This window comes from Phyllostomus hastatus, unplaced genomic scaffold (genome assembly GCF_019186645.2).
Source record: "Phyllostomus hastatus isolate PE091 unplaced genomic scaffold, TTU_PhHast_1.1 phas_contig_80, whole genome shotgun sequence".
NCBI classification, from domain to species: Eukaryota; Metazoa; Chordata; class Mammalia; order Chiroptera; family Phyllostomidae; genus Phyllostomus; species Phyllostomus hastatus.
The window spans coordinates 57,091,936-57,117,667 of NW_025333960.1; the positions used below are offsets into that span (position 1 = coordinate 57,091,936).

The 25,732-nt window shown below is 63.2% G+C and overlaps 1 protein-coding gene across 3 annotated transcripts in view; it reads left to right on the plus strand.

Annotated features, from left to right (window-relative positions):
* The window catches only part of ATP9B (ATPase phospholipid transporting 9B (putative)), a 103,132-nt gene that overhangs the window by 75,139 nt on the left and 2,261 nt on the right, over positions 1-25,732 (plus strand). For 2 of the 3 annotated variants that reach the window (XM_045849697.1, XM_045849698.1), the window contains exons 14-28: positions 3,906-4,018; positions 5,904-6,152; positions 9,341-9,502; positions 10,002-10,094; positions 12,810-12,893; positions 13,110-13,280; positions 14,846-14,944; positions 16,484-16,573; positions 16,791-16,935; positions 17,137-17,201; positions 17,967-18,122; positions 18,212-18,276; positions 19,550-19,658; positions 23,871-23,928; positions 24,559-24,762. In XM_045849697.1, coding sequence (XP_045705653.1) covers positions 3,906-4,018; positions 5,904-6,152; positions 9,341-9,502; positions 10,002-10,094; positions 12,810-12,893; positions 13,110-13,280; positions 14,846-14,944; positions 16,484-16,573; positions 16,791-16,935; positions 17,137-17,201; positions 17,967-18,122; positions 18,212-18,276; positions 19,550-19,658; positions 23,871-23,928; positions 24,559-24,762 — 1,863 coding nt within the window. The other variant, XM_045849699.1, reaches the window with a different exon arrangement.

Genomic DNA, 25,732 nt, shown 5'->3' on the forward strand with positions numbered 1-25,732 from the left:
CACTGATTGCTGCTGCGTTGAAGTGAGAAGAACCGGAGCAGCTGCCCGGTGGTTGGAAGCAGGAGGATGAGGCCTGGGGCACCAGTCCGCCGGGCAGACCCCTCACGGCAGCTGCCCCACTGGCCCAGCACTGGGGCCCAGCGCGGGCCTTCCTGCTCAGAGTTAAGTCACCTGTGAGTGCATACTTCCCTAAGATCTTCAGGAACATTGCTGGGATTCATCTTAAATCGTGAGATACTGCATGTGCTCCTCACCTAAAGGCCTGGCTGCGTAAACCCAACGTGTGCGAATGGCAGAAGCTCAGACTCCAGCACTTCACTGCTCATCTGATGAGGGTGCTCGTCATTTGTGGGACTGTATCCGTTCTGAGCACTTAAAACGTGATGTATTAGCATGCTAGAAATTTTAGGAGGTGCGGCAATTATTGTGGTGGTTGAGTCCAGCGATGCACCTTCAAGACAAACCTTCAGGCTGTCGGCATTTGGCATAACCATTTCGCCACAGTCTGAGTTCAGAGGTTCCGGCACGGTGCAGAGCCTCCCGTGCACACCGGCTGCCATCCCTTCCCTCCCCGCCCCCACCCACACCCGCACCCCCACCCGCACCAAGCAACCCCTCGTCTGCTTCCTGCCTCGGCGGTTTTGCCGTTGGACTTCCACGGGACCAGTGTCTCTGGAGCCACGTGACAGTCTCCGGGCTCCTCCACACTGCAGCAGGTGTCGGTGCCTCGTTCCGTGTCATCGTGGAATAATGTTCCACCGCGCGGGCACACCACGCCGTCTGTCAGCTGACGGGCGTTAGCGCTGCTTCTGGGTTTCGCCTCTTCTGAGCAAAGCCGCTGTGAACACTCAAGGTTCCCACCAAGGCAGCTAGGCAAAGCCGCATGTGACGCATCCTTGACAGGAAATCCTAAGGAGCCTTCTCAAGATGTATTAGAACCAGCGAGTGAGTTTACTAAGGTTTTCGGAGACGAGATCAATATGGAAAATGAGTTGGGTTTCTATACAATAGTGATAAACTGTGCAAACATAGAATTAAGTAAATAACTCTATTTACAATCGTATCAGAAAATAAAGTCAACAGTTGGTAGTGTTAAGATGAAACAGTATTCCCCACATTGATCTACAGCTTCTACACGATCCCTTTCAAAATCTCAGCTGCTGTATTTGCAGAGATTGACAAGCTGACCCTAAAGTTCACATGGACACGTGGGCTGGCCCCAGTGCTGTCCCTGGGACGAGGGCAGAACTGAGACCCACACGCCTCGGTGCAGAGCCACAGCAACCACAGCAGTGGGGCCCTGGCAGGGACAGGCATGAAGCCAGGCCCAGAAACACATCCTGCCTGTGTGGGCCGCTGGTAGCAGTGAGGGTGCCGAGCCCTTCGGGGCTCTTCGCGGCAGGTGGCGCAGAACAGGGACGCACTCGCCCCGCCTCCTGCCCTGTGCCCGGCGAGCCCTGGGAGTGGAGCAGCACTGCAGTAAGTGGGCGTCTGTACGTTGCTCCGTCGTCAGAAAAGGCTCAGAACTTGTTTTCCGCCTCCTCCTTCCCAGCTCTGCCCTGCACCAAATGAAGGCCTCTTAGGTACCTCCCCAAGTACAAAGCTTTGTAAATGTGACCCAAGAGGAGAAGGAAATGGTTCAAGCCTGGCTTCAGGGATCTTTTAAATTATTTTAAACTAAATGTGGAAATGCAGTGATGTATTCAGCATGTTAGCCCCTGCTTGTATGTGTCTTTGGTAACTCTGGGGTTTTTGCACACACGTAGAGATTTCTGCAGAAGGCAGCAAGAAGCAAAGTGTAACAGCCCAGTTGGAGCTGGGGATCTTAGGACCTGAAATACCGTCGTCAGGCTGATTGCGGACAGCTCACTGGAGTGATGCAGTGACATGACCATCACTCTGCAGCCTCAGATTTACGGTCTGGAAGTCGCGCCGGATGGAGTCATCGTGACGGTGTGCCTCTGGTTTGGGGAGGCATCTGGTGTCCACAGGATTTACTGCGTTCTGGACGCCAGGGCTTTGTCTTCTGTAATCTCTCGTAAGAGATGCTCTGGAGAAAACCATCCATCATGTGACTCAGACGTAGGACACTTTGCACTCGAGATGGATTTACAGGCCCAGGAGCGGGTCGCCGACGCCAGTTGCCATCCCAGGAGCCGGTGGCAGATGTCGTGCCTCCTGACCAAGGGTCTGTGATGCTGTGTCCCTCCAGCCGCTGTCCTGTGTGGTTGACCGCAGGCCGGGAACCAGCAGACCATGAGCTGCTCTGCACCCTGGACAGACAGCAGCACTCGAGTCCGTGGTCACAGAGAGAGACAGATGCAGAAGGAGACAGGAGGGAGCCTAGGGGTCGGGGAGCAAGACCTCAGTGGGATCCACACAGCCAGGCCGAGCCTGGCCTCCAAGGCAGCTAGGGACCGCAGCCCTATGGCTGGACACGGATGTGTGCGTCAGGCCACACATGGGAGCTCAGGAATGGGTGCTGGCTGTCCATCTGTCTGTCCCAACAGTCACTGGCAGACAGAGTGGGTGAGCGTTTGTCATGGGAGTGTCTTGCTGGTCGGCCCTGGCTGCAGGTATGCCCTGTGCATGCACCTCACCCCCCCCGCCCCACACACATAGCAAGTGCGGGGCCCACATGCCATGGGCATCTCCCAGGCTCCGGTCCACCTATAAGGTGGTGTTAATTAGGAAAGTGGGACCCTGGCAATAATAAGACATCCAAAATCAACATTTTTCTCTCCAAATCAACTCAATAACTAAAGCAGAATGTCATGGGTGCCAAGGGAAACAATTAGTATTTTGCGGGTGTTTTGCAGCCCTGTGAAAAGCTCAACTTCAGTGGTCAAGCGCTGGCCGTGGGCCTGCTCCTACCCCCAGTTCAGTCCCTCAGCACCAGGGTGACCGTGCAGGGACTGGGATACACGGGCTGAGAAGCCTGAGGCCAGCGGACAGGACCTGCTGGACAACCTCGTGGGCTGCAGCTCCCGGGGCCCCTCACTTCTCTGAAGGCGGGCAGGCAGAAGTCGCACACCCGCCACAGCGTGTGTTTACAGGAAGTGGTGCACTGGCGGCGCTCAGGGTCTCTCTCCAGAGTCCTGAGTTGTCCAGCATCTTAACACACTGGGTTCTGAAACCGCAGCGTTCTCTCTGAGCCTCTCCGCGGCGGCGCCTCGTGGCACCTGCTCGTGCAGCCTTCCCCAGAGTGACCAGCCAGCCGCCGGGATGCTGCCCGCGTCCACCGAGGGCCCCTCGAGCCCTCGGCCGCTCGCTCAGCTGACGGGCACGTGCCTCCCTGCCCCTCGCCTCCCTGCCCCTCGCCTCCTGCTCTCCTTCCGGGGCCTCTGTGCACCTGCTTCTGTTGAATGAAAAATGCTCCGTTTTTCAAAGTTAGGTTTTTTAAAACCTACAGACACACTCATTTAGGGCGAGTTGTCTTGCTTGGGCATTGCTCTGCGTGTAACCTGTGGCTTTATGCCTGTCCGTTCAGAACGGGCCAAAGCTCTGTGTGTATCGGACAGCAGGCCTTGGCCATGGCCACAGGCTAGAGAGGGGTGCAGCCTTCTGGGTCTCTGGGCCACACACAGACACAAACACTCACAAAAACTGAGGAGCAAAACAACGTGTTCCGTGAACTTACGGTTTCGTGTTGAGCCTCATTCAGAGCCGTCCTGGGCCACACGCGGCCTGTGGGCTGCAGGTTGGACACGCCAGCACCAGGCTGTGTCTCCCCAGGCCCGGGGTCCTTCCCGTCGTCACAGCCGTTGGGGAGAGGGCCTGGTGTGCTGGGAAGGAGACGCCTGCCCACCCTAGTGAGAGGGGACAGTGGCGGGGGACGTCCGGAGAGCTGTGTCGTAGAGTGGCAGAAGGTCGCAGTCCTGACGAGCCTCTGTCCCCTGTCGCAGGCACCCTCACCCAGAACGAGATGGTGTTCAAGCGGCTGCACCTGGGCACCGTGTCCTATGGGACAGACACGATGGACGAGGTCCAGAGCCACGTCAGGAGTGCCTACGCACAGGTGAGCAGACGGCTCCGGGCCGGCGCGGGGGCCGTCTACACTAAGTAGAATGCGTCATCAAGTGTGTCTTAACCATCCCTCTATTTTTTTCAGAGTTGATAAGGCTTTCTTGTGCATTCTTTTGTTTCTCCACCTTTTCAATGAGCAAAAGTACACGGTACAGGTTAGGAGCCCAGTGTACCTGCTGTCCATGTCAGCGGGCACCACACACTGCCGACCTGTCCTCCTCCCCCGATGGCTCCTCAGTGACGCACGTCCCGTCCCCCATCTCCGCACGCTGCGTGGGCTCGGGCTGGATGGACGCGTGTGTGCGGCTCTCCCGCGCTGCCAGAGCTCAGGGCGGGCAGCCCCGTGTCAGCGCTGAGGACGCCTCTCCCCCCTGCAGCCCCCAGGGCCATGGGCTGCCCCCCAGTTCAGACTCCACTCACTGCCACGGAGCACTTTGTGCTCTGGAGTATTTACTCGGGAGAAAAATCTAAAAGTCTTTTTCCCTCTCCTAGCAACCTGTGCTGGCATTGAACGTGCCAGGTGGCATGTGCTTTTTAAAAAATTTGTATTTTCCACGAATATGAATATGATTGTACCAGCTCCAAGTAAGTGATCTTATTAGAAAAACAGAAAGCAGAAGATATGAGACATTCTATAAAAATAGCAAATTTGTAATATTTTTTCTATTTAAGAGGCGTTTAAAAGCCCTTTACCCTGCAAGCTGCCTAAATTCACTGGTTAGACGGCACTTTCCTGTGGTGCTCACGTTGCTGCGCGTGCTCCTCGTTGTTGAGACGGCGGACCGCCGGGGCAGCCGTGACGCACACAAATCTCTTACAACCTGACTGTGCTCTCCCGCTGGAAGAATCCGGCGGTAGAGGGCGTAATCCCTAATGGAGTTTGTGGGAAATCAGATCATGCCGCCACCGGTAAGCTGGCGTGGTTCCGAGGCAGGCGGCAGCCAGGCTGTGCTCAGCGGCGTCGGCGGCGTGGAGCGGGTGCAGGTGCGGGTCTGATGCGCTGACGGGCGCCAGCTGCGGGGGGGCGGGCCTCCGTCAGACAGCTCTGCAATTTGATGGGCAGAGTCATCACGGTTCGGTGGCTCCGCACGCCCGTCCGAGACCGAGGACTTGGCTCCTGAGGAGGGCTGCCAGGAGGGAGCCCGGAGAGACTGCGGAGCGTCTGACAGTCCCGCAGGTCGGGGGCGGGCCCCCTGCCCCCCCCAAGCAGGAGGAGGTGAAGGATGTGAGTCCTCCGCTGGGCTGGCGGGCTGAGGCCCCCCGGGCACAGCTGTGTGTGCTCGGCGGGCCGCTGCCTCCGGAGAACAGGGCCCTGAGAGGCCGCGGGGGGCTCGTTCTCCCCCGGGACGCGGTGGCTCCTGTGGTCGGTCACTGTGGTCCACGGCACTGGACACGGCCTTCAGAAAGGTTGCACGCTGGACTGATTGATGGCGTTCTGCAGAGGTTCATACCACACCAAGCGGAGCACTTGGGAAGACAGACCAAAGAGGCTGTGTTATGTATCATTCTGTGTTGTTCTGAAGCTGCCTCTGCGTTTAGAAGCAGTGAGTGAACACTTACGAGGGACCCAGCACACGTGTGCCTCCGTTGGAGTGGACCTGGGGCCTGGGGAAAGGAAGCTGTCCGAGGTTACGCGTCACAGTGACCTTTTGTGTGTGTGTGTGTGTGGCCAGTGGGAGCTCCCGAGGCACTTCCTCGCGGTCGGACGAAAACTGGCCCTGCCAGCACGTGGGGTGCAGGAGGCCAGCAGAGCCAGGCCGGGGTCTGGTGCAGCTGCTGCTCTGCCCCAGCTAGTCCGCTCGTGAAGACGGGCTGTGGGACCCGCGCCAGGGCCAGCCCTGCTTTGTCTCTAACCCCGTGACTTCCGTGTCTCTCAGCTGCACTCCCAAGCTGGCGGGAACGGTGCCAGTTCGACGCCACCGAGAAAAGCCCAGCCCCCAGGCCCCCGAGTCAGAAAGAGTGTGAGCAGCCGCGTCTACGAAGTGGTGAGAGCCATCGCCCTGTGCCACAACGTGACGCCCGTGTACGAGTCTGGGGCTGGCGTGACGGGGGAGACCGAGCACGCGGAGGCGGACCAGGACCTCAGCGACGAGAACCGCACCTACCAGGCCTCCAGCCCCGACGAGGTCAGTCGGCCTCTCGGAGAGCCCTGTGTCCCGCAGCGCTCCCCCGAGGGCCAGCGGCCCAAGCTGGGGCCCCGCGGGGCCAGCGGGCATGCTCTGGGGCGGGCGTGCTCTGGGGCGGGCAGGGGGCTGGACCACGGTGTCTGACGCGGGCGAGAGCGACAGGCCACCCGGAGCCCGGGCCGGGTCTCCAAGGGGAGCCCTGGGGCTGCTGGTGGGATTCCCAGTTATTTTTGTCAGCGTTTTAGAATGAAATAACTTTTAAAATCTATGGGAAACAAAAATTGTAAAATCTTAAATACAGGAAGATTTAATTAACCTTGCATTATTATTTGATTTTTAGGTTGGGAAAACTCTAAACTAATATGCCCAATTCCTATACAGTCTTAGTAAGCTTTATGTGTAGTTTCCATATGCACTTTTTTCTTTTTTTTTTTTATTAAGACTTTATTTGTTTTTAGAGAGGTAAAGAGAAGAAGAGGGAGAGAAACATCAGTGTGTAGTTGCCTCTCAGGCGCCCCCTACTGGGGACCTGGCCCACAACCCAGGCACGTACCCTGACTGGGAATCAAACCAGTGACCCTTTGATTCACAGGCCAGTGCTCTGTCCACTGAGCCACACCAGCCAGGGACTTACGTACTTTTTCTACTCTGGGTTCTTAATTCTGTAAAGTAATCAAACCAGCCATGGCAAATACTTAAAAATACTTATCATAGCCCTGGCTGGTGTAGCTCAGTGGATTGAGTGTGGGCTGCGAACCAAAGCATCGCAGGTTCGATTCCCAGTCAGGGTACATGCCTGGGTTGCAGGCCACGGCCCCCAGCAACCGCACATTGATGTTTCTCTCTCTCTCTCTCTCTCTCTCCCCCCCTCCCTTCCCTTTCTAAAAAATAAATAAAATCTTAAAAAAAAAAAAACTTATTATAGATGTACCATGTTACCTGCCAGAAGGCAATATCAATTTTGATGAAAAGACATAGGGTTTTTATATGTGGTAACACTTTGAGTCCTAAATGAGGAGTTCACAATAAAGGGAATGTCCTTGATTCAGAGATTACTACAACTAAGTAGACACTGCCGATCTTGTCCTTCAAATGGTAATTGTTTAAAATTTCTCTCTACTCTGGAAACGCGACAATGATGAAAGAGTTGCAGAATGTTAGGAAATCCTGTGGGACATTAGTAACCTGGGGGAAGCCCTCACACAGATTTTTGTCTGGAAGTGAAAGGGTGATTGTCACCCTGATTTTTGAGGAGCTGGCTGTGTAGACACGGCGTCTGCAGGGCCCTGGAGCCTGTGGGCAGTTGTCTAGTTGCAGTTTGTAGAACTCACCTTCTGCAAGAGGAGAAGAGAGACCCTACTGGCAGAGCTCACAAAGGAGGCAGCAGTACAGACTTGCTCATTTCCCGTCTTTCCCACAGAAAGGGGCGGAGCCTCACCTCCGTGCTGAGAGCGGAGCGGAGCTTCGGGTGGCGAAGGGGAGGGCAGGTGTCCCCGAGCAGCTGCCCCGCCCCCGGCAGCCAGCCCCGCGCACTGTGGTGCCTCCCGACCAGACCAGTGGGGTGCCGGTTCCGGGCTCCGGGTTTGTCTGCGGGCTGGGTGTGGTCTTGGCTCTCCAGAGAGGGTGCTGCAGCCTGGGGAGCATGCTCTTAGGTCGGCCCAGTGCTTTCAGACACCGAGCAGGGGTCACCTACATAAGGGTGCCCCGTGTCTTCAGTCCACCCACGGCCGGGGGGGTCGGGGTCAGAGCCTCCCCCCGTCAGCGGAGCCCTCCTGGCCAACCTCTGGGCCAGCTGGACACTGAAACCCAGCCAGGCGTGGGCAGCCCGTCGGGGACGGGGTGCTGCTTGGAGCAGGCGGCAGCAGCCCGACAGCCCGCACCTGCACATCAGCTAGCGATGACTGTGGGTTGCGACGACTGCAGTGATGGGACCGGAACGCGTGCTTCTAGATGAGGAGGAGTGTGTGCTCGGCCCAGGAAGCCGTGGCAGGTCGCAGGGCAGGCAGGGCCCGAGCGGAGGCCCTCAGGCCTGCAGGGGGTAGGGGGCAGGGGCGGGGGACACGCCATAGGAGGTGTGGCAGTGGAAGGAGCCGCGCCTCTGAGACCCAGGGCAGGACCCGCGGGATGCTGTCCTGGGTCACAGGGCGTGGCTCCCGGTCTCCCCCGGGTCAGGTTCAGGTGAAGGGCCCAGTGGGGAGGTCACTGGAGGGCCCCTCCCTGACCCCTTCCCTGCAGGGATTCAACTCTGACCTCGTGACTGAAGTCGCCGAGAATACAGACCACTGTCGTTTCCCTCCCTCCTGCCTCTCCGAAATCATTCTCGTTCCCTGCAGGTAGCTCTACCTGGTAAACTTCAAAAACATCAGAAATCTACAAAAGGTGGATTCCAGTACACTGAGTGCACATGAAATAAAGTGAAGCTGTGGTTTAAAACTGTACAAACAGCTCTGGCTGGTGTGGCTCAGTGGACTGAGCGCAGATTCGCCGGTTCAATTCCCAGTCAGGGCACATGCCTGGGTTGGGGGCCAGTTCCCAAGGTTGGGGGTGTGTGAGAGGCCACCACACATTGATGCTTATCCCCCTCTTTTTCTCCCTCCCTCCCCTCTCTCTCTAAAAATAAATTTGAAAAAAAAACAAACACCCATACAAACAAGGATGTGTTTTCAGCACAGCACAACTGTCCTGCTTGTCTCTCGAGCTTCTTGTTGAGATCCTAAAAAGTGAGTGGGAAATAGACCCCCCCCACTGTGAGCAGGTGGAGTGAGTACAGGTGGACCCAGCAGCTACAGAGTCGGTCGGTCCCCAGCTGCTGTCTCACTGTAGAACGAGGTCAGGCGAACAGAGGGATTCAGGCGGAACCAGAAAGCACCTGGAAAGCCTGTCCTGCGCTGAGCCTGCCGGCGCGGCCGCGTGGGCCACCAGACCCTGGCTCCCTGCAGCCAGCACAGTGGCGTGCGGTCAGCTGCGCCTCTGTCTTGGGACGCGAGGCCAGGGGCTCCAGCCCCAGCTGGTGGTGGCCCCGCAGGGTGGCGTTAGGAGGGGGCGCTTGGCACGGCCGCAGCAGCGCCCAAGTCCTCGGCGCAGTGGGCTGAGCAAATCCGTCGCCTCTTGGCAAGCTTTCCGGGCGCCAGCCTGTCCCTCTCCTTCCCGGGAAGACAGCGGCCTCACTTCTCGGTGGCATCCTCCAGGTGGCCCTGGTGCAGTGGACGGAGAGCGTCGGCCTCACGCTGGTCAGCAGAGACCTCATGTCCATGCAGCTGCGGACACCCGGCGGCCAGATCCTGACCTACCGCGTCCTGCAGATGTTCCCCTTCACCTCGGAGAGCAAGCGCATGGGCATCATCGTCCGGGTAGGTGCCGCCCGCCCCCACATGGGGCTTCTCCGCAGCGGCCCGGGCAGCGCCCGCCCGAGCCGCGGCTTCCTCAGGCGACTCTGTGTCCGGCAGCGGGCAGGTGCCGGCAGCCCTAGCACCAGAATAATTTAGGCCATGTAGTTGCCGAGATGCGTCCCCGTTAAGTTTTTTCTCAGATGCCAAAACTCTGTGTCAGAAGTTGGCTAAACAAGAAAGCTTGTTCAGTCAGGCAGTGGAACGTTGAGAGGATTCACACTGACCTTGCAGCCCAAGGTCAACCCAGGGCGACATCCAGGGACACTGTCTTCCGAGGGCAGCACGGTGCCTCGGAATGCGCAGCCGTGTCCTCGAGCTCTGCCGCCCGGGATCGGGGTGTGGGGCGGTGCGTGCGGAAGGGGGCTGAGCCGCTCAGCACAGGGGCCCTGCCGCTCGGGGCCGCCCGGGGCCGTGTCCCTGCCTGAGCGCGCGCCTGTCTGTCCCCCCTCCCTCCCTGCAGGACGAGTCCACGGCGGAGATCACCTTCTACATGAAAGGGGCCGACGCCGTCATGGCCGCCGTCGTCCAGTACAACGACTGGCTGGAGGAGGAGGTAGCCGCCGCTCGGGGTGCCGGCGCGCGGGCAGAGGGGCGCATGGGGCAGACAGGACAGCCTCTCCCGCGGGAGACGCTGGTGCCCAGGGTCGACCGCGGTGCGGGTCTCGGGCCCGTGGTGGGCCGCGGCCGTCGTGCCACCGCAGGGGCCTGGGGAGGCCCGGGGAGCCCTTCAGTGAGGAGCAGCCTCCTGCGCGAACAGCTCCGGCTCTGGGGCTGGTGGGGTCGCTGGCACCTGCATGCACGCGGGCCCTGCAGAGGGACGTGTGCTCACAGTAGTGAGAAGGTGGGCAGCGTTACTGATCGCTCGTTAAAAACCTGAAATAATGACGTGTACATAGCCAGAATTATATTTTAACATATTCATTGTGGCATTGGAGTTGTTTACAAGAAGATTTCGGCCCACTTCTAACTTGCACTCGGCGTTCGCTCCAAAGACAGAATCTGAGATGCACACGTGACCGACGCCGTGTGTCGTCAGACTCCACCCCCAGAGCAGACAGCGTCGGTTCCAGCTCGCAGGGCGTCGTGGTGGGGGGTCCGCGTGTGTGCGTCGGCAGGCAGCCGGGCCGCCCAGCCAGCTGCGCGGGAGCCCTGCGCTCCAGGGCCGGGGCGGGGCTGCGGCCTCCCCCTCGGGGAGCGGGGCGGCCAGTCGGCTGTGCGGATCAATAGCCCCTCGGGCTCTGGGGTTTAATCAGGGATGTGAATAAACTCAGTTCCCTGGAGACCTAGTAAAATGTCATAAAAATTACTTCTGGTCATAATGACGTGCAATTAATTATAAAATACTTGTTTAATTTATTTAGCTTTATGAGGTCAAATCAATAACTGTCATGCAACAGACAGACAATGTCAGGTTGCCTTTCACAAAGATAACTTCATTAGCGACCCCAGTGCATCCACGCCCTCCACGCCGAGGCCTCTCCCCGTGGTGGCTCTGGCCTCCACCCCCGCCCTGTGTGGGGCTCTCGTGCTCCGAGGCCTTCCACCTGCCAGGGGCCGGTCCGTCCACCGCGGGCCACGCAGGCTCCTCTGTCTCCGACACGCCCTCCAGGCTGCCGGGTTGTCGGCTGCGTGCTCGTGCTCTCCAGACACTGACAAAAACCCGACAGCAAAAGGCACCGGCCGGTCTCACCCACCCACGCGGGGCCGCCTCACCGCAGCTGCGGCGTGGGTCTGTGCAGACGCACGGAGGCCCGTCCGGACACAGTGCCCCGGGCTGTCACCGCCCTCCCTCTGAGGGCCGGTGTGCCCCTCGCCCCAGACCCGTTGTTGGGGGGGACAGGAGTGAGGGCTGGGGCCCGGGGAGGACGAGGGCCTGCCGTCAGCTCTTCCCGCTGTGTATGTGTGACCGGGAGCGTCAGCTCCAGGCCACCGACGGGGACTGCAGCCCGGCTGGGGGTGCACCGTGTGGGCCTGCAGACCAGAGCCCCTCGCTGCCCAGTGCCGGAGGGGGTCTGCCGGGGTGGGGGGGGCCGGGGCAGGAGGAGAGGTCATCTGGGGGGGCCGGGTCTGCACGTGGCAGCAGGGGTCAGTCGAGCGGGTAGGGAGCTTAGGCCTGGACGCTCCATCAGGGGGCTGGCGGCCCGACCGCGGGCGATGCGGGGCCTCGGCCCCTGTCTTGGATTCTGCTCAGAAGGCCGGACACTCCCGGTCTCCATCCCTGTGTGCGGGGCACAGAGCCAGCACCCGGGGCAGCCCTCCCCGCTGTGCAGACCTGCCGCCGGAGTCTCCCTCTCTTCCCACTAAGAAGGAGCTAGTCGGTTCCCTCTCTGGTGGTGCATTTGCTTAAGCGCATCTCATCACCCGCTGCGTGTTTTTAAGCGGACGTCGGAGGCACTGTCTTTGACGGGCTCTGCAGCAGCCGTGCTTTCGAGCGGAAGCACTTCCCGAGGACCGCGCCGTCCCTGGTGCACGGCGGCAGGGCCGGTTCGCTCCTGGCCCTGCCTTTGCCAGGCCCCTGCCCAGAGCCCATCACTGGGAATGGCCTCGGGCTCCACGGGGAAGTGGCCACCATGGTCTCTGCGGACCACGAGTGCCCAGGACAGGTGACGCGGCCAGCCTTCGGGGCTCTCACGTGTCGGAGTTTGGAAGTCGAGAGGGACTCGGTGAGAAGGGCTGGGCCTCGCGCAGCAGGTGGTCCGGGGGCCGCGCCGCTGGCTGGAGGAGCCCCGGCTGCCTTGTTCTTGACGCGCCCCGCCAGGCGAGCCTCGGATGGGCGGGGCGGAGCACTGCCGCTCAGCGTGTGTCCCGTCGTGGCCGAGACGTCACCCTCACAGCAACACTCCGCAACAGTCCTTCCTCCTCACTTCCCGCCCGCGGGGGCTCCCGCCTGCCCCCGGCCCCCGGCACCAGCCTGCGAGGGCCCCATGCGGCTCAGGGCCAGCGTGGGGAACGGTGCGGCTCACGGGTCCTCGAGGCCACTTTGAGAAGGGGTCTGAGACGGGGAGGGATGGGGTTGGTCGTCTGGAGAGCCACCCTGGGGCGCCGGCCCCTCACGTCCCCTCACCTCCTGTCCCTAGAGTTCAGGAGGGCAGGGGTGACCGCGGGTGGGACAGCGGGCGGTCTCCCGAGCCCTGGGCCTGCGTGTCTGGCCCGTGGGCCCGGGACACAGGGACTGGGAGCGGAGGGGGATAGGCAGAGGACGTGGCCACAGCCCGGACGGCCACCCTGACCCCGCAGAGGCCCCTGTGACCCGTGTCTCCTCTTCCAGTGCGGGAACATGGCCCGCGAGGGCCTGCGCACCCTCGTGGTTGCGAAGAGGGCGCTCACCGAGGAGCAGTACCAGGACTTCGAGGTGAGTGGGCGGGTCCCCGCACACGCGCGCGCCCGGCCCTCCTGGGCCCCCGCGCTGCCGTGGGAGGGGCTCTTCCTGCCCGGGCCACACGAGGCCGCGGGCTGCAGCTGGGGTGTCAGGAGCCAGGCCCGCCCCCGGCTGCGGCCCGCCCCCCGGGTCCCTGTCCTGAGCCCTGCGTGATTGCGTGATTGACAGCACAGCCCCGTCCGTCCCCAGAGCCGCTACGCGCAGGCCAAGCTGAGCGTGCACGACCGGGCGCTGAAGGTGGCCGCGGCGGTGGAGAGCCTGGAGCGGGAGATGCAGCTGCTGGGCCTGACGGGCGTGGAGGACCGGCTGCAGGCGGACGTGCGGCCCACGCTGGAGCTGCTGCGCAACGCGGGCATCAAGGTACCCCGCACGCACCTGCCGGAGCTGGCGCCTCCTGGCGCGGGGCTCCGTGTCCCGGGACGCCCCGCCCCACCTGGGGCTGCCGGGGGTGGGGCCAGAAGCGCAGGGACAGGTGGGGGCGGAGGCTGCTGCAGCGCCCCCTCAGGGCTCGGGCTGCCCCTGGCCGGAGCGAGGGGTGGGGGGGCGGCAGCGACGCAGGCACGAGGGCTGCGGCAGGGAGGTGAGTGAGCCGCGCACACGCAGACCTGTCCCAGACCCAGGCCGACCGCCGCGGGTGGGGAGACGCGCCCGTTGCCGCCCGCTCCCTCCTGCTTCTGCACCCGCGCCGGCCCGTGGCACTCACAGGGGTGCGTGCCCCGTGGGTGAGCGTCTGGGTGTCTGTGTCCACTTCTGCTCAGCTGGGGGAGTCGTTCTGCGCTTCTTCTCTTCCTTTTCCGGGTGAAGGAAACCCGCCCCCCTCCCTCCACATGACGCCCCCGAAACCCAAGTCGCTGCTCCAGCCCGCACGCCCCCCCGCCCCCGGGCGGCAGGCGGGCCCCCGCGGGGCGGGTCTGGTCTGGTCCCGAGTCTCGGCCCCAGCCCTGTGCTCCCAGCCCGTCCGGCCTTGGGCCCCGGCTCGGGAAGGGGGCAGAGCTCGGACACGGAGCGAGCCACAGCACGCCCCGCGAGTCAGGGCACCTCGCACTCGTCTGTCTCCTGCTTCCGAGCGTGCGCGTCTGTGTCTGGTGCCCGAGACACCCGAAGGTTCAGGTGACGAGGAGTCACTGGGAGTTGGTGCTGCTGTCACAGAAAACACAGAGACTCATCGGTCATATGTCGAATGTCCTGGTTTTGCTCTTTCCGCTTACTCTGGGGATGTTTACATACGCAACGTGTGTACACGTGTGTGCTTTGAAGGTTTTCCTTGATACGGCTTCCAGCCTAACGACGCCTGTTCACCCACTGGAGCCCAGTTTCCAGCCAAAAGCCAGCCAGCTGGACGTGGGTGGCGGGGGTCCTCCCAGCACCCGGCCACGACCGAGCGGTGCCTTGTGCCCCAGGGCGCAGCCCTGAGCCTGAACTTCTCTTCGTGGCTCCTCGCTTGAGCGAGGGGAGTTTCCAGAGACACCGTCATCGTGGCCGACACAAACCTCACGGCCTCTCCCCAGCTGCGTGCCGGCTCCCCGGCACACGCACAGCGCCGTGCCGCCGGCACCGCCACCTCCGCCAGAACTTCTTCTCTCGCAAGTCTGGCACCCTGTCCACGTGAAGCTAAGCTCCCGTCCCCTTCCCGCAGCCCCTGGCTGTCACCCACCGTCTGCCTCCTGTCCCCCGGACCCCAGGGACCCCTACAAGGGGGGCAGGACAGCAGTTGCTCTTTGTGACCGTCCGCCTTCCCGCGGCATGGCGTCGGCAGGCCCAGCCCGGCACACCGTGTGCCCCGTGGTGTGCTCGTCCGCCCACCCTCCGGGGGCCCGCGGTCGCCCCCAGGTTTCAGGCAGTGTGAGTGGTGGTGCCGTGACCCTGGGGCCCTACGAGGAGAAGAGAGAGTCGTGGGTGGGCCACCAGTGTGAACTGTCTCCTAGATATGGATGCTGACGGGCGACAAGCTGGAGACGGCCACCTGCATTGCCAAGAGCTCGCACCTGGTGTCCAGGACGCAGGACGTCCACGTCTTCAGGCCCGTAAGTCAGACCCGCCGGCGCACCCGCAGCTCAGAGCACCTTCTCCGCCGGCAACGCCCGCTGGTCCCGTGGGAGCGTGCAGCCGCCTCTCCCTCGTGACCGGCCGTCAGCTCTGAGAGAGGTGCTGTCGTGTTCCCACTCACCCCACCCAGTGTGCTCGGCCACAGAAGTGGGTCCCACTGGGTGCACTGGCTGCGGCCAGAGGCCGCCTGTGGCAGAGACCGGGTCCGTGTCGCTGAGAAGCCCGTCCCCCGCACTGCCGGGGTTCCTCGCACAGCCATGTGCCTGTCTTGGCACAGACCGGGCACCGGGTCCCTGCACCCCGTCTGTGAAGCCGCCCCTGGGTGGGGGCCCCACGCCCTGCAGCCGCAGCCGCTGCCACCACCCGTGGGCTGGAGCCGCCTCGGGGGGGCCAGGTCAGACGCGGAGCGGGGACCTGGCTCTCAGCTACCACCGCCCCCCGAGGAAGGGCTCCTCCCTGATTCGCTCAGAGAAAACTAACACACATGATTAAATATGTGTGTTTACTGTGTGTGTGGCTTCTGACCACATTTAATTCCAACAAAAAATAAAATGAGAGTTTCTAGGGTCCTGATGGGTGGTGGGCGGGCAGATGCTGTGTGTCTGCGTCTGCTCTCAGTGCGTCCCGGGCACCTGCCGACGCAGACACCGAATATCATTTACACGTAAACGCAGTTTGTTCCAAAGCATCAGAATCACAGATTAGGCCCTGCAGACGACTATTTGCAATTAAATTATTAATGATTCTGATAAAACTTCAGATCAATTTTTGTTGACTTTTCAGTGTTATAGCACCACAAACTAAAATTTCTACCATAAAATGTACCTATTTAAGGATGAGTCTGAGATTAATTTGGACCACATATGAAACTTTTAATCCATCCCAGCCCTATAGTGCATCCTCTCTTTCACGCCCCATGAAACTTCCACGGAAAGTGCGTCCGAGCCCGTGTGTCGGTGTTGGCCGTGCCTCCGTTCCGCAGCTGATGACGCCTGAACGCCGCAGCTTGGTTTCTCTCGTTCAGTGTCCGCCAGCTGGAGCACACGGAGACGCGGGGCCCCGGGGCCCGGACAGGGGAGCGGCTCGGCGGGGGCACTGGCCCCATCGCCCGGCCTCCCTCTGCCCAGGAGCTCGGCCCCCAGCGCCCCTGCGTCTCCGTGTGGCCACGCTGCAGATGGTGGTGGTGGGGGCCGCGGGGACAGCAGGGGCGGCCGTTGTCCGTCTCCTGACAAGCCACTGTCCTCTGCCCGCCGTGCTGTGCCGGGTCCCATTGTGGGGCTTCGGGTGCCGCCGACCAGGGCGTGGGCCGAGCTCGGTCCGCCGGCGTCTGCCCCCGGTGCCGTCACAGGGACCTGCGAGCGCTGTTCTCCCGGGCCTCCTCGGGGGGGTCGGGGGGGGACCTTTTGGTCTTCGGTCACCTGTCTGAACGTGTCAGGGACCCACGCTGAGGGCTTGTGTGTCGCTGCCCGCACGTGGGCATCACGGCTGCCCTCTCCCTCCCCCCGACCCCGGCGCAGGTGGCCAGCCGCGGGGAGGCCCACCTGGAGCTGAACGCCTTCCGGAGGAAGCACGACTGCGCGCTGGTCCTGTCTGGGGACTCCCTGGAGGTGAGGCCGTCCCAGCCCCGCCCAGCCTGTGGCTGTCCGTCTGTCTGTCCGCCCGCACGCGTCAACTCCCCCCACAGGCTGAGGGCCCGCCGGGGCCGGGCGGGGGGGCGCGTCCTCGCTCACCTCCGACGGTTCGGTGACTCCTCCCGTGCGGGGGCGGGGCGGGGCGTGGGGGACGGGGACCCGCACGCTCGGGCGTGACCGGCCCGTGTTCCAGGTGTGCCTGCGGTACTACGAGCACGAGCTCGTGGAGCTGGCCTGCCAGTGCCCCGCCGTGGTCTGCTGCCGCTGCTCGCCCACGCAGAAGGCCTGCATCGTGAGGCTGCTGCAGCAGCACACACGCAGGCGCACCTGCGCCATCGGTGAGCTCACGCCCCCCCCCCCCAGCATGTACACACACGGTGCCTGGGGCTTCCCCGTCCCTGTAGGTTAAGAGAAACCGGCGTCATGAAACTCACGGTCAGAGTCCTGCTCGACCTGTGACGGCAGGCAGCGTCTGCGGTGACAGACACCGGGGCAGTGTAGGTCCGGTCCCCGGCCCCACCGTTGTTTCCGCTTCCCAGGTGACGGAGGAAACGACGTGAGCATGATCCAGGCCGCAGACTGCGGGATCGGGATCGAAGGGAAGGTACGTCCGCTCCGTCAGAGCATGTCTCGCGTGCACGCCGGGGCGCAGCCCAAGAGCCTCCTGGGTGGGGGCCGGGCGCGCGGGGAAGGGTGGGCCCTGCCCCGAAGAGACGCGGGGAGAAAGCAGAGCAGCTCGGTGCCGCTTCCTCCGGGGGGCCTGGGAGGGACCCGCGGGCCCCCGTGGGCGCCGCCGTGTCCTCCGCAAACCCCCCTGGTGCCCCCGGGACCTGCAGCTTCTCTCTCCCGCGTGGCACGTGGGTCACTCGTGGGCGTCCTGTCCCTGGGCCGGCCGGGAGCCGGGGTGGGGGGCTGGTCTTCTGGGCCCTCGGGACTCCCTTGGGAGGACCTGGAGACGAAGCCGCAGAGCCACTGCTCCCTGGGCCGCTCTGCTCCCGCAGCCGACAGTGCGCCCTTCACGGGGCTTCCTGCGGTCGCACCCGGGGGCTTTGCGAGGCGGCGGGCAGGCGGTGTTTGTAACACGAGGGAACTTGGGCTGATGGTCCTGACCGTGCCCGGGAGCCCCGAGATCCGCGGGCCAGGCCCGTGGGCCCACCGTGTGCACCTCTGCCAGGTTTCCGTGACACCGAGAGGCAGCGGAGCACGGTCCCCACATCCTGGCGGGCATGGCGGCAGCCCTGTCGCCTGCCCTGGAGACCGCCCCGTGCTGGTGGGTGGGGAGGCCCCGGCCCCCTCTCGGTGGGTTCTGAGCTCCGCAGCGGAGCGCAGGCGTGCCGCCCGGTTCGCAGGGAGCCCCTGTGCCTCGCAGGAGGGGAAGGCGGCCTCGCTGGCGGCGGACTTCTCCATCACGCAGTTCCGGCACATCGGCCGGCTGCTCATGGTGCACGGGCGGAGCAGCTACAAGCGGTCTGCGGCGCTCGGCCAGTTCGTCATGCACCGGGGCCTCATCATCTCCACCATGCAGGTGCGCGGGGGCGCACACGGGGGCGCACGCGGGCGGGCGGGCGGCCTGGGGAGGGCCCGTGGCTGACGCTGTCCCGCCCTCTCTCCAAGGCCGTGTTCTCCTCCGTCTGCTACTTCGCGTCCGTGCCCCTGTACCAGGGGTTCCTCATGGTCGGGTGAGTGCCGGCAGGAGGCCACGGTGGGGGGGTCCGCGCACACCTGGTGCTCGGACGGCCGCGCCGGCGCAGGAGCCATGCTCTGCGGGCGCGAGGGGGGGCGCCGCCCATCCGCTGACCCTCTCGCGGTTCTGTCATGAAATGGGGATTTCTGTTTTCACAGCAAATCGTTTGTCAGGAACTCGGGTTGGCCGAAAAAGTTCATTTGGTTACTTCCATGGTATGATGGCTCTAGTAGCAGTTAGCTGTCTGACTTCATTGGAAACAATTTTGTTACGTTGTATTGTGATAGCTGTCCTATCAACAGGCATTCCTAAAAAGTTATCTAAATGAGTGAATTTTTACGTAGTCATTTCAGTATTGAAGATGGAAGGGAATATGCAACATTTTCAGCATATTAGGCTTTATTATTTCAAGAAAGGTAAAAACACAATTGAAACACACACACAAAGACTTGTGCAGAGTGTGGAGAAGGTGCTGTGACTGATCGAACGTGTCACAAGTGGCGTGTGAGGTGCCGTGCTGGAGACTCCTCGCCAGACACTGCTGCGTGGTTGTGTGGACCGGCTGGAGTTGACGGCAATCAAATTGAGACATTAATTGAGAACAATCAGTGTTACACCCTAAAGTTATTGGTGAAAATGAAAAACGTGTCTTTTATGGAAAAAAGCAAATGGACTTTTTGGCCAACCCGATAATGACCAGAAACGGGGAGCACCCACCGATGAGTGCTGGGGTCACAGACGCCTGCACGGCCAACAGCCCGGACAGTCCGGCGGGGGTGCGTGCTGGCGCGACGGCGCCTGGTGCCTCCCCAGGGAGTCGGCCGACTGCGAGTGCCGCCTCCGTGGGCTGCCTGCTGCGTGACGTGTGCGGGCAGGTTGCGGTGACTGAGAATGTGGGGTGGAGAGGTTCGTGGTGGCCGGGGGTCGGGGAGCTGGGCGGGGAGAGGTGCCAGGGGAGCCTGGGGGAGGGCTGCCTGGGTCAGCCCCAGGTCCCTGTCCCCATCCCGGCCTGAGGCCGGGCTGCCGTTTGCCAGATGCCCCCACTGGCTAGAGGGCCCAGGTTCTGTGTTACGAGTGATCACTGCACGGGAGGCCCCAGCCGCCTCAAGCGTTCAGTGAGGAAGGAAAACCGGGTTCCGCCCACCGCCTGCCTGGGGGTGGAGCTTACCGCCCCTGTTGCTGGGGGGGCGGGCGGGGGGTTCAGCTTCGGGAGAAGTCGCACTCGGGCCGCCCCCCTCACGCTGACCCCGTGTGCTCTGGGCCCTCAGCTACGCCACCATCTACACCATGTTCCCCGTGTTCTCGCTGGTGCTGGACCAGGACGTGAAGCCGGACATGGCCATGCTGTACCCGGAGCTCTACAAGGACCTCACCAAGGTACGGCCCGGGGCCGGGCAGCGGTGCCGGGCGGGAGGCAGTCTCCCGCAGGTTTTAAATCTGTTCTCCGTCCTTGGAGACGTTTTCTAATCTCTTCTCGTCCTTTTCGTGTTTTCCTCTTGAGTTAAGTTTTGAAAAGGGGAGACGTGCCGGCGGCAACGAGTGCTTTCTCGCCTGCTGGCCGGGGGCTCTGGTCTCCCGGTGCAGTGCCGACCCCGCGGGCTCGCGGCCGCCGCGGCGCTTCCACATGCCGCCCAAGTGGACGGGGAGCCCCTCGCCGGCCGGCCGGGCTCCTTTCCTGCGTCTGTCTGGGTGCGGGTCCCAGGGCTGCAGCCCCCGTCTGCACCTCGCACCTGCCTGCCCTGGGTGCCCGGGTGTTTCTGTCCCCGAGACCCGTGGGCCGTGGTTGGATGACGCCACTGAGGAGAAGTCCTCCCTGGGAGCTTCGCACAAGATCCAGTCATTTGCCCAGAAGTGTGCATTAAGGTGAAAATACTCCTGAAGGAGGTTTTGAGTTTGTCACGCTTTTTACGAAGGCGTTCTTCTGTAGCCCAGAAAACGTGCTGCTCTGTGGGTGGGAGACCCCCTCGGCTCTCCAAATACAGGTCGCAGCGACTTTGGAATCTTCCAGAAGCAACACGGAGAACAAAGTCCACTAACCCCAAATGACCTTAGGGTCACCGTTGACAAGCCGGAAGCCGCGGCTCAGGTTTCTGCAGTGACAGCGGCGTGGGGGGCGGCGACCAAGGCCCTAGAGCGAGCACCAGCCCCGCAGCAGAGCCCCAGCCCTGCGGACGGCGGCGGCCCCACCTCCCGGGCGTCCCTGTGAGGCTCTCGCGAGGTGAAGGTTCAGTCGAGGTCCCGGGACAGCACGGAACACCCGTGTGACTTTTGTAATGAGAACAGAAGTAGAGCCACCTACAGATGTAGTATGAGACGAGGTAGAATGCAAGCGTTAGGATCACTGTAATAGTATCACCGTGAATGCTACGAGTAGAAGAAAAGTTTCACATTGACCTCCTAAAATGCTGGGATCATTACCGTTCGGTAAAGCGGAGCAGGATCAAAGACTCAGAAAACCACCGGGAGCTACTGCGAGCCACGGTGACTTCAGTCAGCGCTCCCCCGTCCCGGCCTGCGGAGCCACGGCCTGGCGCTGCTCACAGCCACCGGGGGCGGGGGGGGGGCGCGTCCCCACGGGGCACCGGCTGGGCGAGCTGCTGCGCAGAGCGAGTCCTGCCCCTGCCACCCGCTCACAGCCCGTGTGTCAGCTCAGCAGGGGGGCTTGCCGCCCGGACCGCCGCAGAGCAGAGCCGGGGCCTCCCCTCCCCCTGCGGCTGCAGAGTCCTCTCTCCGCACGGGCAGTGCTGGGGGGGGACAGCAATGTTGGGGGGGGCGCTCCCGAAGGCCAGGGTCTGCTGCGGAGGATTCCCTGGGCTCACGCTGTCGGGGGGCTGCGGGGGGGTGGGAGCACCTGCGCTCGCCGCCCTCCCATCTGCGGGCAGCTCCGTCTGTCCGGAGCGCCCCGGACTGGACCCGCGAGCTCAGTCACGACCCACGGGGTCCCGTTCTTGGGGACTGAGCCGCTGCCCACGGAGACGTGTGGGCGCAGCCGCAGCATCGAGGAGGGGGCCCCCCTGCCCTTCGGGACAGTCCTGGGAACTGCGAGACGGTGAACAGGAGGGCGCTTCCCTGGTTGGTTTTCTGCTGGAATTGTCCGCGTGGCTTTACTTCTGGGACGTGGGTTTCTGTCCCTGTGTGACCTATGAAACGACAGCAACAAGGAAGGGCGAGGACGCTGGGGACAGGGGTCGGGAGGGAGAGGCAAGAGTTTCTCTGCTGGAACCCGACCAGTGCCCAGGGAGCCTTTCCTTCGCGTGGGTTTGGGGACGACGCGGACCCGGGGACGAGGCAGGCTGGGCCGCTTCTGGCCCGAGGGCTGGCAGTGAGCGACGGCGGGCTGCAGAGTTGGACGGTGCGGTAGCACACACCCCGGACTGCTGCGGTGCGACTCCAGCCAGGCGTGTGCCAGGCGTGTGCTGAAAACGGCCCGCCACTGGGGAGGGTTCGGGAAGGTGCCGGCGCACGTTCACAGGCTGGAACACGTGACGCCGATGAGTCTTGACCAGGAGGCTCCGCGACGCGTGTGGACGGTCCAGGGGGTAGAGCCACCCAACGGTCCGGAGAGAGAAGAGCGAGGCTGGGGACCCTCGAGGGGACGGCGGTCGAGGCGGCGGACAGACACGGAGTCGGTGGCACAGAATCGAGAGCCCGGAAAACTGCCACACCCACCGGCCGGGCCCTGACCCACGGGAACGGGCTCTGGGGAGAGTCTCAACCTGTCCGCAGTGTCCCCGCGACTGGCCGCCCCCGGCAGGAGCGGGCCCTCCCAGAAGCCCCCTCGAGGGGGGTCGCGGCCTGGACCTCCGGAAGAAGGCGCCCGCAGCCTTGGGTCAAACACACCTCTCGGACAGGGGCCGGAAGCACGAGATGTGAGAGAAAAAGGGACGAGTGAGACTTGGTCCTCGTGGAAGTCTTCTGTGAGTGACACTGTTAAGGAAGGGAAGAGACAGACCACAGGCGGGCAGGAAAGTATTTGCAAGTCGCACTTTCTGTTTTTAGATTTTATTTAGTTACTGTTACAGAGGGGAAGGGAGGGAGAGAGAGAGGGAGAGACACATCAGTGTGTGGTTGCCTCTCGCACGCCCCCCACTGGGGACCTGGCTCACAACCCAGGCCTGTGCCCTGACCGGGAATCAAACCTGCAACCCCTTGGTTCACAGGCCGGCCCTCAGTCCACTGAGACACACCAGCCAGGGCACAGGTCGTCCTTCTGACAGAGGACTTGACCCCGGAAGGTGTAAAGACCCCTCGAGACTCAGAGCAGTCCAGTGTTCTAAGTGGACGGAGACCTGGGTTCACCACACCAGGGAGGGCCGTGTGCAGGGGTGGAAGCTCGTGAGAAAACGCCCTGCGCCGCCTTCGCTGGGGAACCGACCGCCAAGACCTCGAGACGGACAGAAGTACGTCGCAAGGGACCGGCAGACGCTGAGAGCCCGGCACCACACGTGTGGGGGCGGGGGCCGGCGAGGCCCCTCGCTGCCAGCCGTGTCCCCTGAGGCAAAGCACGTGCCTGCTGCCAGCCCGGCACCCGCGAGGGAGGACGGTGTGTGTCCGGGCGGAGTCCCGGGCCCGGGTGTCTGTGGCGCCTTCGTCAGAATCGCCCGAACTGGGGCCACCCTGGCGTCCTTTGTCCAGTGACCCCCGAGGCTACACAGCCGGACAGTGACGCATGAGGAAGCAAACCGTCACCCAGCGGCACGGATGGCCCTGAGATGCGTTTTGCTGCGCAGAAGCAGCCGGACCCCAAACCGTGTGGGGCCCACTCAGGTGACCCCTGGGGCGGAGGAGGGCCCAGGGTCACCCATGTCTCGGGAGGAGGGGGACCGGCAGGCGTGGGGGAGGGAGCGGCCTGGTCTGGCCCTGTGGCAGGTGGGCGGGCGCAGGTCAGACCCACGGAGAGGAACCGCAGGTGGGTGGGATGCCGATGGGGACAGAGCGTCTCACCACGCTGGCCGGGTGGGCGGGGGCGGGGACAGCCAGCTGCAACCCGCAGTCGCTCTGGGCAAAGGCGTCTGGCTGTGTCCGCCGCCGGGACAACGGCAGGGAGGTCACCAGGAGCCCTGACGCACAGGAAACGTGCTCCAAACATGCGGGGCGCACGGAAGCCGCAGACAGCGAGATCAGATCCATGCCAGGCAGGACACAGGCAAGGGGAAGTCGGCGTGCACCCCGTGTGCCGGGAAGGGGCACGGGGAGCCACCCCAGGAGCTGTGAGGACCGCAGACAGCAGTGGGGCCGGAGGACGTCCCCCCTCTGGGACAGAAGGCTGCAGCCACAGCTCAGTGACGTCCCTGACCTCTCACACCCGGTGGCACCCACATCCTCTGAGCGGCCCCCGCGGCTCCCACCACCGTCCAGCTGCCATTCCCGGGGCTCCTCCTGCGCTCGGAGGCACGCCCCTCGCCGCCCCTCAGGCTCTGTGTTTCCCCAGCCTGGCTATTGCCTGCGGGAGCCTCAGTCCCAGACCCCGCTGCACCGGTTGGGGGGGGGGAGTGGCAGCTGGTGTCTGGGCGGCTTTCGGGGTCACCAGGCTGAGCCTCTGGGCCACCGGACACCCTGCGCTAACGGGCTCCCTCCCCGCATCCCCAGGGCAGATCCTTGTCCTTCAAGACCTTCCTCGTCTGGGTGGTGATCAGCATTTACCAAGGTAAGGGGGCGGGGCTCTGACTCCCGCCGGCCGCACTGCCCCACCTGCCATTGGACCCCACCTGGCAGGGCCGGCCTTTGACCCTGGAGACCCTGTTCCAGCCGCGGGCCTTCCAGCCTCCTCCCAGGGCGGCAGGGCTGGCACTTCGTGTAACCAATGAACACCACTTAAAAACTGGCCTGTTTCTGATTAAATGTTTAAAGTCCAGGGAGACTGTGATGGGCACGCACCACACGGTGCTTTCAGGGGCGGGCAGGCAGCAGGGCCGGCAGGGTCCGGGTCTGATGCCGGCTGTCACCGGTGCCCGGGCCGCACTCCCGACCAGCGAGGGGCGGCCCAGAGCGTTGAGGACCAGGCCGAGCCGACGGGCTGTGTTGAAACACGAAGTTGCTTACCCTCAGCAGGGTGGGGATGGCCCCTCCTGCAGGTGGGTCATTCACAACCCGTCATGAACGTCCATCAGGCAGTGGGCAGCACTGGGCGGGTGAGGCTCCCCGCCCCACCGTCCCCGGGTGCCATGGTGTCAGCAGCCTTTTCTCCCCGTCCCGCTGCCGCCTGTGGCAGCAGGGCCTCCGGCCCAGACCCCAGAGCGGTTCCCTGAGAAGGCCCCCCGCCCCCGCTGTGTTGCAGGCGGCATCCTCATGTACGGCGCCCTGGTGCTCTTCGAGTCGGAGTTCGTGCACGTCGTGGCCATCTCGTTCACGGCCCTGGTCCTCACCGAGCTGCTGATGGTGGCGCTGACCGTGCGCACGTGGCACTGGCTGATGGTGGTGGCCGAGCTGCTCAGCCTGGGCTGCTACGTGGCCTCACTCGCCTTCCTGAACGAGTATTTCGGTGAGTCGCCCTGGGGTGTTTCTGGACGGGTGTCTGTGAGAGATGTTCGAATGGTTCTTATTATTGCTTGTCCACACACTGTCCTAAGTCGCAGGTCACTGTAAAACACATACCGGCAAGCTTGAAACACACGGGCTTACTGGGGAAGGAGTCAGCTCCTCGTAATCGTTTTAAAGTTAAGGAATTCTCCACCTTGGCTTTTAGAGAGACATGGAGTGTGTCACAGGGCGGCCTCTGCTCCAGGCACCCGCGGCGGCGCCCATGGGCCCTGCACACCCAGGCACCAGCCAGCTGCAGCTGGGCCACCCGTGGTGCTGGACGAGAGTGGACATGATGCGGCCTTGAAGAGGGTTGGGCAGTGGCTGTCCGCACGCTCCTCCCGGCAGCCGCTCCCTCCCTGTCACCCTTGGGTGGCCTGGCAGGAATGACAGTCCGTCACAGGCCCCTGCCCTGGTCAAACCCGCCCCTCCCTCCTCCCCCCAGTCTCAGGGCTTTGGGGCCGGAGTGTGGGAGTGACCTCCCCGTCGCCCCCCGAGCTGATGCGTGTGGCCGCAGGACTGCGGGAAACTCTTCGGGGTCTTTAAATCGGGCCGAGGGAGGACATGGCATGTGACCGTGAGACGGGGGGTTGTCCCGGGGCCCCGGGCGGTGGGCGTGGGGACACCCGCGCAGCAGAACTCGGGCAGGGGCTGGTCGGGAGCAGCAGGCCACGCCCCTCCCGGTCCAAGATCGAGGGCCCCTCGGGCTGACGGCAGGTCAGCGACTACGGTGCAGGGACGCCTGGGGACCCCACGGGAGGCCAGTGACTTCCTGCGGAAACAGCAATGTCAAGGTCTCTGATTGCCAGAAGCTCCTGGGTCTGCCGCGGCCGCTGAGCCGACGCCAGTCCAAGGGCCCCGGGACCTCCGCTGCCCCCGGCCTCCTTGCTGAGCCAACGCCAGCCCTTCATGGGGGCTCACGTGACCCGTGC